General features: G+C 35.3%; 3 protein-coding genes across 3 annotated transcripts in view; 2 read left to right on the top strand and 1 right to left on the bottom strand.

The window, feature by feature from the left end:
* The first annotated feature begins 38 nt into the window (after window positions 1-38).
* LOC118264114 (innexin inx2) lies at window positions 39-2,632 on the top strand. The gene is made up of 4 exons (XM_035576512.2): window positions 39-431; window positions 736-927; window positions 1,141-1,280; window positions 1,726-2,632. The coding sequence occupies exons 1-4, from the start codon at window positions 179-181 to the stop codon at window positions 2,254-2,256; spliced, it is 1,116 nt and encodes a 371-aa protein (XP_035432405.1). The 5' UTR covers window positions 39-178; the 3' UTR covers window positions 2,257-2,632.
* Window positions 2,633-2,753: 121 nt separating this feature from the next.
* On the bottom strand, window positions 2,754-3,869 carry LOC118264115 (protein BUD31 homolog). The gene is made up of 2 exons (XM_035576513.2): window positions 3,673-3,869; window positions 2,754-3,556 (listed from the first exon to the last, which is right to left on the bottom strand). The coding sequence occupies exons 1-2, from the start codon at window positions 3,764-3,766 to the stop codon at window positions 3,216-3,218; spliced, it is 435 nt and encodes a 144-aa protein (XP_035432406.1). The 5' UTR covers window positions 3,767-3,869; the 3' UTR covers window positions 2,754-3,215.
* A 1,379-nt stretch (window positions 3,870-5,248) lies between these two features.
* The window catches only part of LOC118264859 (unconventional myosin-XV), an 84,972-nt gene continuing 75,205 nt past the window's right edge, over window positions 5,249-15,015 (top strand). Inside the window, 1 exon segment of the mRNA XM_050704820.1 lies at window positions 5,249-5,506. The gene's annotated coding sequence lies outside the window, so the exon portion shown is untranslated.

Genomic DNA, 15,015 nt, shown 5'->3' with positions numbered 1-15,015 from the left:
TCTTTCCTGTCATATAAATAAAATTTTCCTTTTTCTCTTCATTTGACATTTTGACAGAACGGACGCTTCTTATTGTCACAAAAGTAAAAGTTGGCGGGTAGTTGATTTTTCTTTTCAGCTTGAAATATTAGAAACAGCAGAGTTCTTTATAATATCGTGGTGATAACTAGAATTAAACATGATTGATCTGTTTATGCCCTTCCGGGCATTTTTGAAGTTTGAAAATGTGTGTACGGATAACAATGTTTTTCGTATGCACTATAAAGTGACTGTGATTATGTTGCTTGTGTTCACGTTGTTGGTGACTTCGAAGCAGTTCTTTGGAGAGCCGATCCACTGTATGAGCGACAGCGAGAGGGACAGTGACAAGGACGCCATCAACAGCTACTGCTGGATCTACGGCACTTACACCCTGAGAAGCCGATTCGTAGGTCTGTACTTATTTGTTACGTTAGTTAAATTGGATTGAATCTCCTTTTATTCTATTTAATAACAGGACACATACCTTTTGCACAAACTTTGAAGCCTTTTATCGTGTCTTGATTCGGATAGAAACTTTTCAATTAGAATTTCAAAGCTCGCAGTCGATTCAATTTTGTATTTTACTAGTTATTGAAGAATCTGGGCATGATTGATAAACTTGAGTCTAAATAAAAAAAAAAAAGATTAGTACAGAAAATCTTTACTTTCAGTAATAATTTCTCAGACCAATATGTTTTGCATCAAATTGAATAGGTGTGGAGGGCAAGCACATGGCCTACCCAGGCGTGGGCCCTAACAAGTCTGAGAATGATGAGCAAATTAAGCACACTTACTACCAGTGGGTGTGCTTTGTGCTGCTTGGCCAGTCTGTCATGTTCTACACTCCAAGGTACCTGTGGAAGATCTGGGAGGGAGGGAGACTCAAGGCATTGGCTTCTGACTTGAGTAAGTATTTATGAGCAGAACTGTAGAAGAGGTAATTTTGCAGTTACCTACTGCAAATTACCTTTTCAAGTTTTCACTACTTAAATGAGTGAACAATTATGAGGAAAATGTAATAAAGATATAATATTTAACATATGTTTATTATATTGCCTGACATGTTATGAATAATGAATTATTTTAGGATTTGTACATGTCAACATGATAATTTTGTAGGTAGCCCTGTGGTGACCAAAGACTGGTCGGAATTCCGACGTGGAGAGCTGGTCTCGTATCTGAGCTACACCAACATACACACACACAACATGTATGCCCTACGATATGCCTTCTGTGAGATACTCAACCTTATTAATGTGGTGAGTAAACCAAACACACTACCTTCTAGAATATTCTAGGATATTTGTTTTTAGACTAGAATTACTAAGCCTTGAAAGACCGCTGACCAACATTTTTAAAGGATTTAACCCCCCAGTGAAGGAAGCTCTTTGATAAGTTGGATTGATCATTAATTAGTCAGTCAAGTCACCCAGGAGATCTACACAACTGAATGAAGGCCTAGTAAATTGTTATTTATAATTATTTTGAATAATAACTAATTTATTTTATTTTATTGTTATTGTTTTTTCTAGTTGATTACACAATTGCACAATACACACAAAGTTTGCAAAAAAAGAATGTTAGCTTTTGAAGAAACATAGTATGCACTTAAATTATGAAATTCATGCAGCATGCAATAAAGATATTTATTATGAATAAATATCGATAAATATTTATAATATCAGTCACTTTAAATATTTCCAGGTTGGCCAAATATTCCTGCTGGACATATTCCTGGGTGGTGCATTCCGTAACTATGGCGCAGCTGTGGCGGCGTTCACACACACCCCGCGCGTGCCTGCCAACATGATCGACTTCGCATCTGTCAACCCCATGGATCAATTTTTCCCCAAACTTACCAAGTGTTGGCTCCGTAGCTACGGTCCATCAGGCTCATTGCAGATCAAAGATCGCCTCTGTGTTCTCCCTCTGAACATAGTCAATGAGAAGATCTTTGTGATTCTCTGGTTCTGGCTTATAATTTTGGCTTTTGTTTCCACTTTATCGGTTCTGTTTCGCGTCCTGGTGCTTTCTCTTCGCCCTCTCCGCTCACTGATGATTGCAGGCCAACTGAGATATGTGAAGAAGAGTACGATATCGCGTATTGTGAAGCGATTTGGTTACGGCGACTGGTTCATACTGTACTTGCTGGGCAAAAACATGAACCCTATTATTTACAAGGACTTGATTGTGGAACTTTCCAAAGAGTTGGAACATAAAACTGTAATGGTCTAATCTGTATTGTCTCAACATAAATGCTTGTTAACCACAACATCTTGGGTTCTACTCAAAGAAACATCTGTTCCCAAAATTCTTCACTAATATGTGGTTAATATAAACACAAAAGTAGTTCATTTGCTTATTGATAACCAAAACTGTTCATAGTATTGTATAAGACTACAACTAAGAAAAAGTGCCTTCATTGATATTATTAAAATTAATGTCTAATTATTATTTTCATTCTATTTGTTGTTAATTTGTGATTAATGAAAATATTTATAACTCTTTCTTGCAGAAAGAAGATTCATACTAAAGTAATTATAATTTTATTTTATTTCTAAAAATATATGAAGAAAAATTTAAGTTTGATTATTTTTGCATTATTTTTGTTTGTTCATGACACTAGACAAAATTGTTGTGTTTATAGTGATTAATTATACTTTATTTATAATTATAATGTTGTAATTACAGGGTATTTTTCTGTAGGACTCACTAATAGAAATACTCTAAAATTTGATTTTATTTAAATGTGTATTTATTTAGTAGAAAATGCCAATTACTACATAATAATATGTATATCTTCTTAATTGTAAGATGATAATAATAGTTCAATATAAAATGTTAATAACATGGTGTTTTATTGCTCACAAAATGTAACATTTCACTTACAATTCAAGTTATTTTAAGATTAAATGACATGTTGCATGTGCATATCCATGTCTAGCAAAATTACATAAAAAATACTTCCAAAATTATGCAATTCAAAAAATAACACAAAGCAGTTGTTACATGTTTAGGAAAAATTTATTGCAAATACAAAAATTTTATAGTTCTATGAACATTCTTGTGACCAAATTGAATATAGAATCAGTCTAGTGCTATTCCCATTTTATATATTAAGGTTATAAACAAAAAGTTGGAATTGGACACCATAGAAAAAGCAGACTAAAATTAAGTTTTTACTAAAATCTAACTTATCCTGAGCACCCTCTGCATCCACAATGAACACACTCCACTATTCTGCCTTCTTCTAACTTACTCTTAGGGACCCTACAAATGCAGTTGGTAGCAAAGTTTGTGTCTCTGGTCTGAATGCAACGCAAACAACATAAGTTTTCATAACCAGTCTTCTTCCACTTAGCAATGAGATTGGCGTCCGCTATCTTCTCATCCAAACAGTACTGATACAACTCTCTACTGATTGCCTTACGTCTGTAGAACAAGTCGTAGATGTAACGCGACTTCTGATGGTGAATTTTAAAAATTGGCCACAGTGACTCCTGCTTGCGTTTGCCTTCATGTGGTTCGGTTTCGGCTGAAAAGAAGAATTAATGGTCAATGTTAATGTTGATTTGAAATGTTATACATGATCAAATATAATAAAATACCACGTAAAGGACAACGAAACAAACAAAAACAATGTTAGGTTACCTTCTCGCATTTTCTGTTCCAATTCTTCTAAAGTAGGCTCAATGAGTTCCCATCCTTCTGGGGGAGGTTTGCGACTACGACGTACTTTCGGCATTATAAATTATGCTACGAAAATTCCTAGATTAATCCAAACAAGCCACTTTCACAGCCCAACTCACTATATTCATCAATTTGTTGACTTGACATTGACAACAGAGCTTTGACAGATTATGTGATGGACGATTTTGTCTATGACAGATCGAGAATCGAGTGTGTACAATCGACTAAACGCTTAAAAAATTCAATATTGCGAATCGCCTAATTTTATTAAAGAAAATATATTAAAACATTAAATAAAACACAATCCGCAACGAGAATAATAAAAAACAATTTTTGCCTGTACAGATGTAGACTATTTTTGTCCATGATTGTTATGATCGATTTTTTTTTTCATTTATTGTAAGACTACTATAATTATCTGCAGGTGGTAAGCGATGATGCGGCTTACAGTAGAGCAGACCTATCCATAATAAGCAACCTTTTTTTCTCGGGCCGTGAAGACACCCAGGTCCACCTATCCATTCCAGCCCTTCTGAAAAAAAACTCTGGCTATGAATCTATCTCCAATAATATGGCTCCTACTTTTTGCTATAATATTAAAATAAACTACTCGGTTTCAGATGACTGTATTTTAAATAAATTCTGCATCAGTTTTGAAATTAATGCAGAATGAAATTAAATGTAGGAAAGTGACGAGCAAACTCATAAAAACACACACGTACACAAAAGTAAGTTATTGCTAGGCTCAATGTAATAGGCGTCTCCGTTATTGCAAAATTCCTTAGAAAACTTATGATTAACTTAGATAAATTAAGTACTTGTCTTCCCTTTCACTAAGTATCTGCTGTTAATACATAAGAAATGAATTACTTATTTTTAATTTAATGTCCATATAATGCACAGTAATGTACGACACTGGATAATTTTCAATGGTAATTGTACCCAAAATTGTCAATAAAGCTTGGTAGGATGATTATCAACATCAATTATGTTTTATTATCAACAGTTACATAAGTACTGCAATATTTCATTTTACGATCTCGTGTGATAAATATACGTTTTGTGTGCTTTCACTTTTATGAACAAACATTCACAATTTCTAAATCTTAGTTATGTGTTGAGTTTGATCATTTTACGCCTAAAGATTCTCTGTAGTTTTCAAAAAGGTGCTGAAAAAATATTTATGCTCCAATTGCGTTGTTTCGCGATAATAGTGGGTAGGTACTACAACTTAGTATTCTTGTTTCACCAGTTGGTCAATGAGCATAGATTTATTAAATTTTTTTAATGCAGATCTTGATTCTTTTTATAAACTCGATTAATTGAATAACATAAAATATCCTTTATTTTTTCAATGGAAGTATCATCGCAATTACAATTTTAATAATACCGCGCTTACCTGTGTATGAATAACGGGGCTACCTACCTATACAAGTTGGATGTATTGCCTTTTTCTGACGTCTCTGTCTCGCAGGCTGTTGGGAGGATGGTGTGAGCGAGAGAGGTATAACCTCGATTAGCACTCGTGGAATGCGGTGTTGCGTTCGCGCAAGCAAGCCAGCTCCGGTCCAGTCATTTCATTCGTCGCCGACAACGTTGTGGTGGCCGCGGGTATAACTTAAAAACTTAACCGTGTAATCAAAATATGTGTGAAAATTGCCGTTATACGAGTGTTTGTCTGTTATCTATAAGTGAATAATATTGTGACAGTTGTGTACAACATTTGTGTTATGAAGTTTTGTGAAAGTTGACGGAGGTTTTCAAGGAACTCGGGTGTCTCGTCGCTTATTTACCTGTAAGTCAACTTCTAAAGGTATACGTGTCTGGGTGACGTTGATTTCGCTATACAGCCTTCTAAACTGCGTATTTTTTTATTTTATTTGCTCATGAGTTTGGTACCCTTGCACCGGTAGTTCTGACAATTTTAGGACAATCCACATCTCCGTTCTAAACAAAATCCAGTAAGAATTCCAATTGTAAATAGTTATTCTAAGTCAGCGAAGGTTGTGTCTTCTTTAGTTGTGAACGAGTTGTCTAAGCGAATTTATTAAAGTCAGCAAAAACTGTACTGGTGTAACCATCACGTCCTATATCCAGCGGACACGTCTCGATTTCTCGGACATCCTAAAAATTCATCGGAAACAAGTGCTAATTCATCAAGTATCCGGTTTGTAATTATTTTATGCTAAAAGATAAATTTCCAAATTTCCTGGAAATTATTAAAAAATCAACGAGAGAACTTTATAAATAAAACTTGTCAATAGTGTAGGTACACAACTTTTACTCAAAGGGACCTCTGACCCGCGGGCGCGGTCGTTGGCCTTGAAACCGACATTTTATTTTTAATTCGACAAGGATTTGAGTTAATTTTGGGTAAACAAAATTCCTTGATGACGTCATTGGTAGGTTTCGTACCTTTGACTATGACTCGATACATAATCAATTACCGGACCGCATTCACAACATTTGAATAAACCTGAGTTACAGACAAGCAGTGAGCATACTTATTCGCTAATTGCCTGGCTGCGAATATTGCTCAGTCAGTGGTCGGTAGACCGGTCTAGTAGTACCTAGGAAGGGGACAGGGCACTACTCGGTACTAGACATTTTACAGTACTAGACCTTTTGACCTGAAGCGTCGATATAAAACACGTTTATGGCTGTAAATCCAACTGTGCGTGAGATTTTGTCGTTCCCCACGATCTCTTGCCTGCATAAAGTTACTAGCTTTATCGTGCTTCGATCCTAAGTGTTGAAATCCAATACAATACAATAATGGTCCACCATCATTCCATTTGGTAATGTCATGTACCTACCAGAAACATCCAACGATTATTCTATCAATAAAACACTGCTAATATTGACATAATTCCAAAGCAAATAACAATCAGGTGTTTACTTATGCATTTTTATTATGCACAAAAACAGAATCGGGGGTCGAGAACATTTAATTTTGCTGACGTAAATCTTTATAAAATTTAGAGGAATGACACTTGAGCTTTAAAGTATTTGTAGCTTCTAACATTACGAAGATACTACGGGAGCATCATATGTCACCAATATGTTATCATTTGTCAATAATATTAAGGTAGCTTAATCCCTATTCTATGTGAAAGAACAGGATCTATAATAATGTCACATTGGACTCCCGTGACCAATGATTAGGTCCCCACGCTCATACATTATTATGGTAATCTTCATTAAATAAATTATTGCTTTAAAACGTATAACTAATCGTTTTATTGGACCGTTTACTATACTTATTAACTCTAGTATTTATGAACTATAAAGTATGGGATGAAGCTGTTTAATAGATAAAAAGGGAATCCAATTTGTATCTGTAATATTTTCTGTAGATTCAATAATTCACCGCTTTTCGTTGTTATCAACTTGCCATAAGCTAGAATGCTTATAGGTATTGTCATTTAAGTCTTTGACTATCAATAGAGTATTGTTGAAGGCAAATCCTCCGCTAACGTCGGTCACCGGTGACCACCACGGCGTTCAATGTGTTAAAGAACTCGTGTCTAGGTCTCAAGCGGCTTTTAAACAGTAGTTTATCAGATCAATGAGGAAGATATACGATCTCAACGATTTAATCTCACCTAAGCTTACTCTAAAGATCCTTGTTAACTACTTATCCCATTTCTCTCTTATCTCTCCCGTCCTCTTTGTCTTTTGATAAAAATAGGCTAGACAAATATTGCATGAAGTGTAAACAGTCGACCCTCTTACAAAAGCAGAGAAATTATTCGAACAACTCTTGGAGTGTGGCAATCCACGTAGCCTGCTTTTGAACTATTACGTTATTCGGAATTATTTTTTGAGGGTGGAAAATCGTCAAATGTTTTCTCCCGCCTTGGGTGAGAGAGGAAGTGTCAGACTTCTTACTGACCAGTTCCTTCTCCTGCTTTGAGCCTGAACTCCGGACCGTTGACCTGTTACGTTGTCCGCAGCTCCGGATCGGTTAATCGGTACTCCAAAACTCAAAAGCTTAAGACAGTAAAACCGTACTATAGACTTTTTTTTTTCTAGTAGAATCTGTGTTCATAGTGTTTCCGTAATACCTAGTTTATGGATAAAATATGGTTACTCAGTGAATCAGCGGAGTGCATTGCTATAGACAAGATGACGTAAGGTCACGTTTTTCAATTCATTCACGTTTATCTCGAGCTCAGTCGTGCGGTCACAGATTGCTGTGTAAACCACCAGATGAAACCTTCGCTGTTGACCAGTTTAAAGTTCATGGTTTGCAAATAGATAACTGAAGTTTTTGGACGTTGGACGTTCTAAAGGATTCTTTTGAAGGTTTCTGTAAACTAGCTCTTACGTGCATGTTAGTTTACACATGGACTTGACGGTTTCAGTAAAATTTCCATAGTTACATTTTAATCCTGCTTATTCGGCATCAATTTAAAGACTGAAGACCGAGAGAGAAACGAGAGATCAAATACTTTTTGCCCATAAATCCATCCGTTGAATCTAATCTCCCAGGGAACTTAGTGTGAATGAAACTGTTCTGTATGTCTGTTTGTTTCTGTAATGTCTGAGCCATCTGTATCTCTCGATCATCATTTCACATTGCTAAATTATTATTAAGTACCATTATAATTCTGGTATTGTAGGTGTTGACCCACAAAATGAATTCAGCACAATACTAAACTTGATCAGGGGCGGACAGCTAATTTGTGGGCCCTGGTCCAACGGTCAGGTGTGGGTGTTTCGCCAAAAAATATAGTAAAAAATTCGTCACAATGTTACAATACAACTGAAACATAAATTAAAGATTTCCTTTTTTATTTTTCATACACAGCATGTTCTATTGTAAATACGTATTGCGGTGGGCTTAATTTGTGTCGGGGGCCCTGCGGTGCGGCCCAAAAAGCCCGTAGGTAGATCCGCCCCTGTTAACAATGTCTATTCAATGCTAAACTAAACAACATATTGCAAGTACCTGCCTCTCAGCCGCCTCATGATTTGAAGGTTTCGATTTAATCACAGGCCTACGTATGGCTCGTAATGAATAATTGCACACTACGTACGCCTGTGATGAGGTGTGAAAGGTCCCGCGAGACAAAGATGTGCTTGACACATGATTCTCCATGAAAAACAATGATGACTCATTATAGTGTGTAATTTGTTAGCTACTTTTGTTTTTTGGAAATTTAATGTTATTATGTTTCGTCATTTCTACTATTGTTTCTAATAAAAAATGCGAATAACGGTAGTTGTATATAAAATAATACACTTAGTAAGAAAAGGTCCAAAATCGTCACATTAACTGTCTTGCTTCTCAGTTAACATTGGAAACTGGTTAAAGCATTCTGAGTTTACAGCTTCGGCAGCACTCTTTCGTACTCAAATATGTAAGATGTTTATCTTAATTTGATTATAGTGATCAGTGAGTGAGTTTCCCACATTCCGCGTCTAGGCGTTGTCACAACAGCTGTAAGTTATGAAGTAATTCGGATGTGATCTGTCGTGCTGAGAGTTTGATAGAGAAAGCGCTCGTGGTCCGTGCCTCGTGATGGACGTCGGACTATTCTAACGGATTTCTCCGATACGTTGATGATCTGATGTGTTAACAACTCCTGAATTGGACGCACGCACGCTATCGCTATTAAATTTTAAGATATTTTTGAGATTAACAGATAAATCCCGTTACAAATACTTGATTTTAGTTATGCCGTGTTAGGAGCAGTTTATTAATTAAACCTATTAAAGAACACGCATCAAAGTTCTAATTAATGAAGACTTGTTTTTATTGTGTTAGTTACAGGTTAAACCTGCCTCGCTGGTATACTTGATCTATATCTACAGATGATAAACTGCCAATATGTTATAAATATGAATAGACATCTGTCGTGACCACAGAGCAGGCTGTTGATGTCTACAAGTTGATATCGTAATCATTGCCATGTTCCTAAGCAAAAGGTTTTCCCTTAGCTAGATCTGATCAGTCTCAACCGCTGAGCGTACTAATTTCTCGGTCCCACCTGAAAAGCATTTTATGGGGAATTTCTACAACACAAATTCAGTATTATTCCAATTGTCAAAACAATTCTTAAAACCTAATCAACAAAACGGTACGATCTTGAATGAGAAACAGCTTAACCGATAGAATCTCCGTCTTAGAGAAAAACTTGGAGCTTTTTGCGTGCGCTCGCGTCGCGTCGCAGTGATTACAAAATGATGTCATGTTTCTAAATTGTATTTTATTTTTTTCAAATAACTACGTCACGAGATTAATTGTGAATTGCGTAGGTATCTGATATTAAAATGATTAAGTAAATGCATTTTTGATTGCCTTGATTCGCTTCAGACAATGAACTGATGACCCTTGGACTAAATTGTATAAAGTATTAAGACTAATATGTACTGTAGGTAATTAGGTATTGGTAGGAGTGATGTATCTTCGAGGTATGATCTAACTATTACATAATTATTATTATGCAAGTAGTATTAGATGATGATGATACAAATTACCTCCTGTTTGATGTAGGCAGACTTCAATCAATTATACTTTAAAGTTGAATACCTTACTAGTTACTGTCAGTGGCTTTACCTGCATTTGCGTGGAATAAAAAGTATCTTAGGTACCACCTTGTCTGTGTACCAAATTTCATTTTGTTCAGTAGTTTCACGGCCGTAGTCAGGGACAATTAATGTTAACTTAAACTATTCCTTAGTAACTTTGATTGATTTGTATCGAAAACAATTGATAAGGATTGGGTAAAGTAACCATTAAATTACTCTGAGTACGGCAGTTTGTGTGATTGATGCACAAACATCCAAACAAACAAACTTTCACATTTATAATATTAGTGTGATGGATGGCATTTGTTGCATAAATACTTACCTAGATTTTTTTACCGCCTGGTAACAAATTATAACATAGATAATAAAAACAAATCTTGTAGATTTGAAGACAAAATAATATTGACAGTTATGGTAAACAAATGCCAGTGTAGTGTACAGTGGCTTATTTCGTAATTTAACATATTTGCACACATTTACGGAGTTAAAGACGCTCACTATTTCATAAATACTAACCTCAGACATGCACGAACATTGTACAACTTTTAAATGTGCTAAAAGGCTTCACAATACCTTTGCTTGTTACTTACCTACATACATGTTACATCTATCCATCTAAAACTATTGAAAAAAAAGAAATAAAACCAATGCCAAAATTTGTGTAATTTTCATCGAATTTTCTTTAAATAATGGGTACATATTGAGTATTGCAACGATAACATCAGGGAAATTGAAATTAGGTACACTTTCAAGTTCAACTAACGCAGACGGTCATGATCTTTTAATTATAACACAATAAAGTCTTAAAAAATATCTCTTTTTACCTTAAAAGTGAAAATCAAACGCTTTTATATTCAGTTCGCGTGTCATCAAAAACCTCAAGCGAAAACTGGGACATGTCCGGAAAACGCAGTGTTTATGGCAAACACGTTAGGCTTGCAACACTACGGCCTGCGTACAAACGCGCTCGCATTAGGGACATATTGCTCGAAGGAATGCAGACATTCTGCCTGCACGCAGCCAACAGGTTTGCCTAAATTAGATAGGCTAGAAACCATGATTTAAAACGTAAATATCCACCACACCTTACGTGAATAGGATTCTTTATTTATTAGTCGATTTGTTGCTTAGTTTGGACTGGCCATTAGTCACAGCTCTAATATAACAGTATCATTTGAATTTGGAACAGAAATGTCTTTTATGATAAATTAATAACTCATAAAAATCTTGTATTATAACAGCCGTTATTTTGACTGCTTTTATTTGAAAATTTGAAGGATATTAATATAAATTAGCTACTATTTTTTTAAATTTCTCATTAGCAAGTCTAAAAAACTGGTTGGTATCTAATAAATTTCTGCAATGTAACAAAGATATCTCTATGACTATAATATCGGAAGAGACGAAGAGTTCAAGACACTGCATCGTACGAGTAATGATTACCTCACAGCTATAATAACACTCTTGAGGCAAAGAAGCATGCATTCGTGATCTAAATACCTGACCAAGGCCTGTCACGTACATAGTTACTTACTAATACTCTACTACTGCATTCAACGTACACGAATACAGGTATGTTAAATAAATAACAGTACAAACAGAGTAACGACTCCTTGCAAAATTGCAAAATAATTAAAAAAAAAATGTCAAACGACCATAGAGTTAAATTATTTTTTCTCTGAATTTTCGAAGTAGTATGAACAAACGCAGTCATCATTCAGCCAGTTATGTCATTGTTAATCTTTTAAAACATGTATGTATCTGTTAATTCATGGTCTATGTAGAAATACCGATTAACTGTTATATTTTATTCGGTACTGTATCAAATTCTATGCTTACAAGTAGTACTGGCGACCTTGCATCAAAAAAGTATTTACAGCCTGTCATAGATTCAACCAACTCATAAACAGTTGAATGGAAAATAAATCTTATTTCAATATTAATTAGCTGCATTTTCATCTGCAACCTTCGATGTTGATAGACAATATAGCTAGTCACTTGGGAGCGAAGAACCGCATACTCTATCTAAATAAATAATAGGTACGTAGGACCGTACGCCATATCGGAAGTACGTGGGTTGTTTGTACATGGCCAGTACAATCGAAGAAAGAAGTTTTTTGCGCTGCTATTTTTGTTAACCAGTCTTTCTTGTTGGATTGGATTTTTTATTCTACACAACCTATATCTATTACGTACCTACTTTATGAAAAAAACACGGTGTAATTGTAGTTTATTTTAATATAACTAGCAAACCCGACGAACTCCGTTTCGCCACCAATGATTTCCCTGTTTTCCTGCTTTTCTCTTGAAATTTTTCCAGATTTTTTTCTGGAGTTATAGCGTCAGGAAGGAAAACTTATTTTTATATAATAGATAATTGTTTTTTTTTGTAATTAAAACAATAAGTATAAATTAACAATTAGGTATTGTTCCAATGACAAACAGAAATTATTTGAAATTAGTAATTTCAAATGAGTAATGTGATGTGTGGTCACGTCTTGGCTTTGGCATTTTATTACCAATTTTCCAGAAGACAATACAGTAACTGCGTACTTAGCTTTTGTGAAATTATGGTATTGTTAGATGTTTGTTCTGTTGATCGTATACACTAGCTGATTAATTGAGGTCCGCTTTAAGTAGAATTTAGAGTTAACTAAAAATCACGGTTTACTCACATGAATTAATGGGAAACTACTACTGCGCGACGTCGCCGCGACTGCTTACACTGCTCGTGATGAAGAGTCCCCTTGTGTCTCGAAACTAGTAAAGCTTTTCTCCATGAATTCACGTGAGTAAACCGTGAACTTTAGTTAATTTAATATATCTCGCGATAGTTATAATAAAAAGAATGTATAGTTTTGAAGATGTTACTATACAATTTTCCTACTTTTCTTGGCATCATTTCGTACAAACAACAAAAAGATAAGGAGTATTATCATACTTATAAAACTCCATGAAGAAAATATTTCATTTATAACTCTTGTCAGCGGCAGTGTACCGAAGGAGTCACCATTGGCAGACAATAGCTTGTATCCTTCATTGCGATTTCAAACGCTAAGGCTTGCAACAGTTACCGACCGACAGTCACTGCACTACACTGCACTATGTACCTACTTCGAGCACAATGCATAAATATCTTCTGCGCAAAAGTTGAGGTCACAACTCACATGTCTGTTACTCTTTAACACAGAATTCGGAAACCGCTTTGCAGATATTGATAAGATTTACGATAAAACAAAGCGTAGATGAACTCGTGCTCTAACTAATTCTAGTCAGAGTATAAATAAACCAGATGATAGTTTAAAATATTTTATTTACGAAACTAATATCCTATAATAGGCTAAACGTGATTAATTTGCTGCAGCCGAAACTTAACCTAGAGACTTTTTGTAGCTCGATTTTCGCTCGAAGTAAAATGAACTATCTAAAATGGCCGTTTCGCATGAATTTACAATCTCCCGACCGTTAAACATTACTGTTTATCTCTAAATGCTACTTTATACAACGTATCGATAGTTAAAAGCATTTACGCGTAAGCTAATCGCGGTTTAACATGTATGCTAATAGGTTTTTGTTCGCTAAAATTAAGCTTCAACACGTTTAGTATCAGTGGCCCACGTTACTAGGTTTGCAAAATATTACTGCTATTGTAAACGCTTTTAAATTTTGAAAAAATTATGATGTTCATGTTATGCGGAAGAAAAAGAAAAAAAAAGAAGTTTCAGATACCTACATAATTTCAGGCGTGTAATAATGTATTTAGAATAATTATTTATACAGGACACTCACTGGGCCATAAAATTACGCATACTATGCAGAATTTAAATTTTCGTTTTAATAAAAAATATTCATATTCAATAACTAGATACCTCCATCTCGATCTTAAAATCAAAGTGAAACGAGAGTGAACTACAAAAATCTACAAGAATGATATTCAAATTCCGAAGGCTTCTTTTACCGCGCGAATTTCGATTGTTTATGGGCAGTATTCTCGTCCTAATTCCGAAGGTGTCACACGTTGCGTGCCGACACGTGCTGACAAATTGTCAAGCGAAAGAACTTGACCGTGTGTGGCTTTCTCGTACGCAGCTTCCATTCTCAATTTCGTCCCCGTTTTGTTGTTTTTATTAGATACGGCTGCAAATTCCTTATGCAGTTCCGGATGACATTCTCGCTACTGCTACAGATACGTGTCTCATAAAAAGTTTGGTTTCGTTCTAGTTTCAAAGAGTTTTTTCTTGAATGTGTGAAATCTAGTGTGATTAGAAAATAAAATAATATAGTTAGAACAAATTTAACTTCCTTTTTACGTTCTTTGTTAAAAGTAGTTGCAATTCAGGACAGTTTGTAAAAAGTCAAAAAGCAGATTTCTTTTCAATGATTTAGGTATTAATCAAAATCCCTATGAAACAGAATTTGCAACGACTACAAATGGGCCCTATGTTCCTACTATCATACACGATACTTTCTAAGTACAAACTAGTACACACACGTAACACTAGCGGTGGGCAGTGATTCGGATCGGCTAGGCTGTGGGTCCCAGTTGACCGGCCTGCCGCGGTCAAGGTGATCACTGCACTGTGACCATTCGCTCGACCACGCCAAAGGACGTTGAACGTCGTGTAACTTCTTTTGTTTCTTTGCATTATTCACAAATTCGATTCGCGTTCCACGTTTAAATTGTAGAGACAAATTGAATGAATGAATTCAAATTTGGAAATGTCATTGTTTTTAGTTTTTGCACATTTTATGGCTTGCAAGAAAGTT

This window comes from Spodoptera frugiperda, chromosome 26 (assembly GCF_023101765.2).
Source record: "Spodoptera frugiperda isolate SF20-4 chromosome 26, AGI-APGP_CSIRO_Sfru_2.0, whole genome shotgun sequence".
In the NCBI taxonomy this organism is placed as follows: Eukaryota; Metazoa; Arthropoda; class Insecta; order Lepidoptera; family Noctuidae; genus Spodoptera; species Spodoptera frugiperda.
This window is presented reverse-complemented; position numbering and strand designations above follow the sequence as displayed.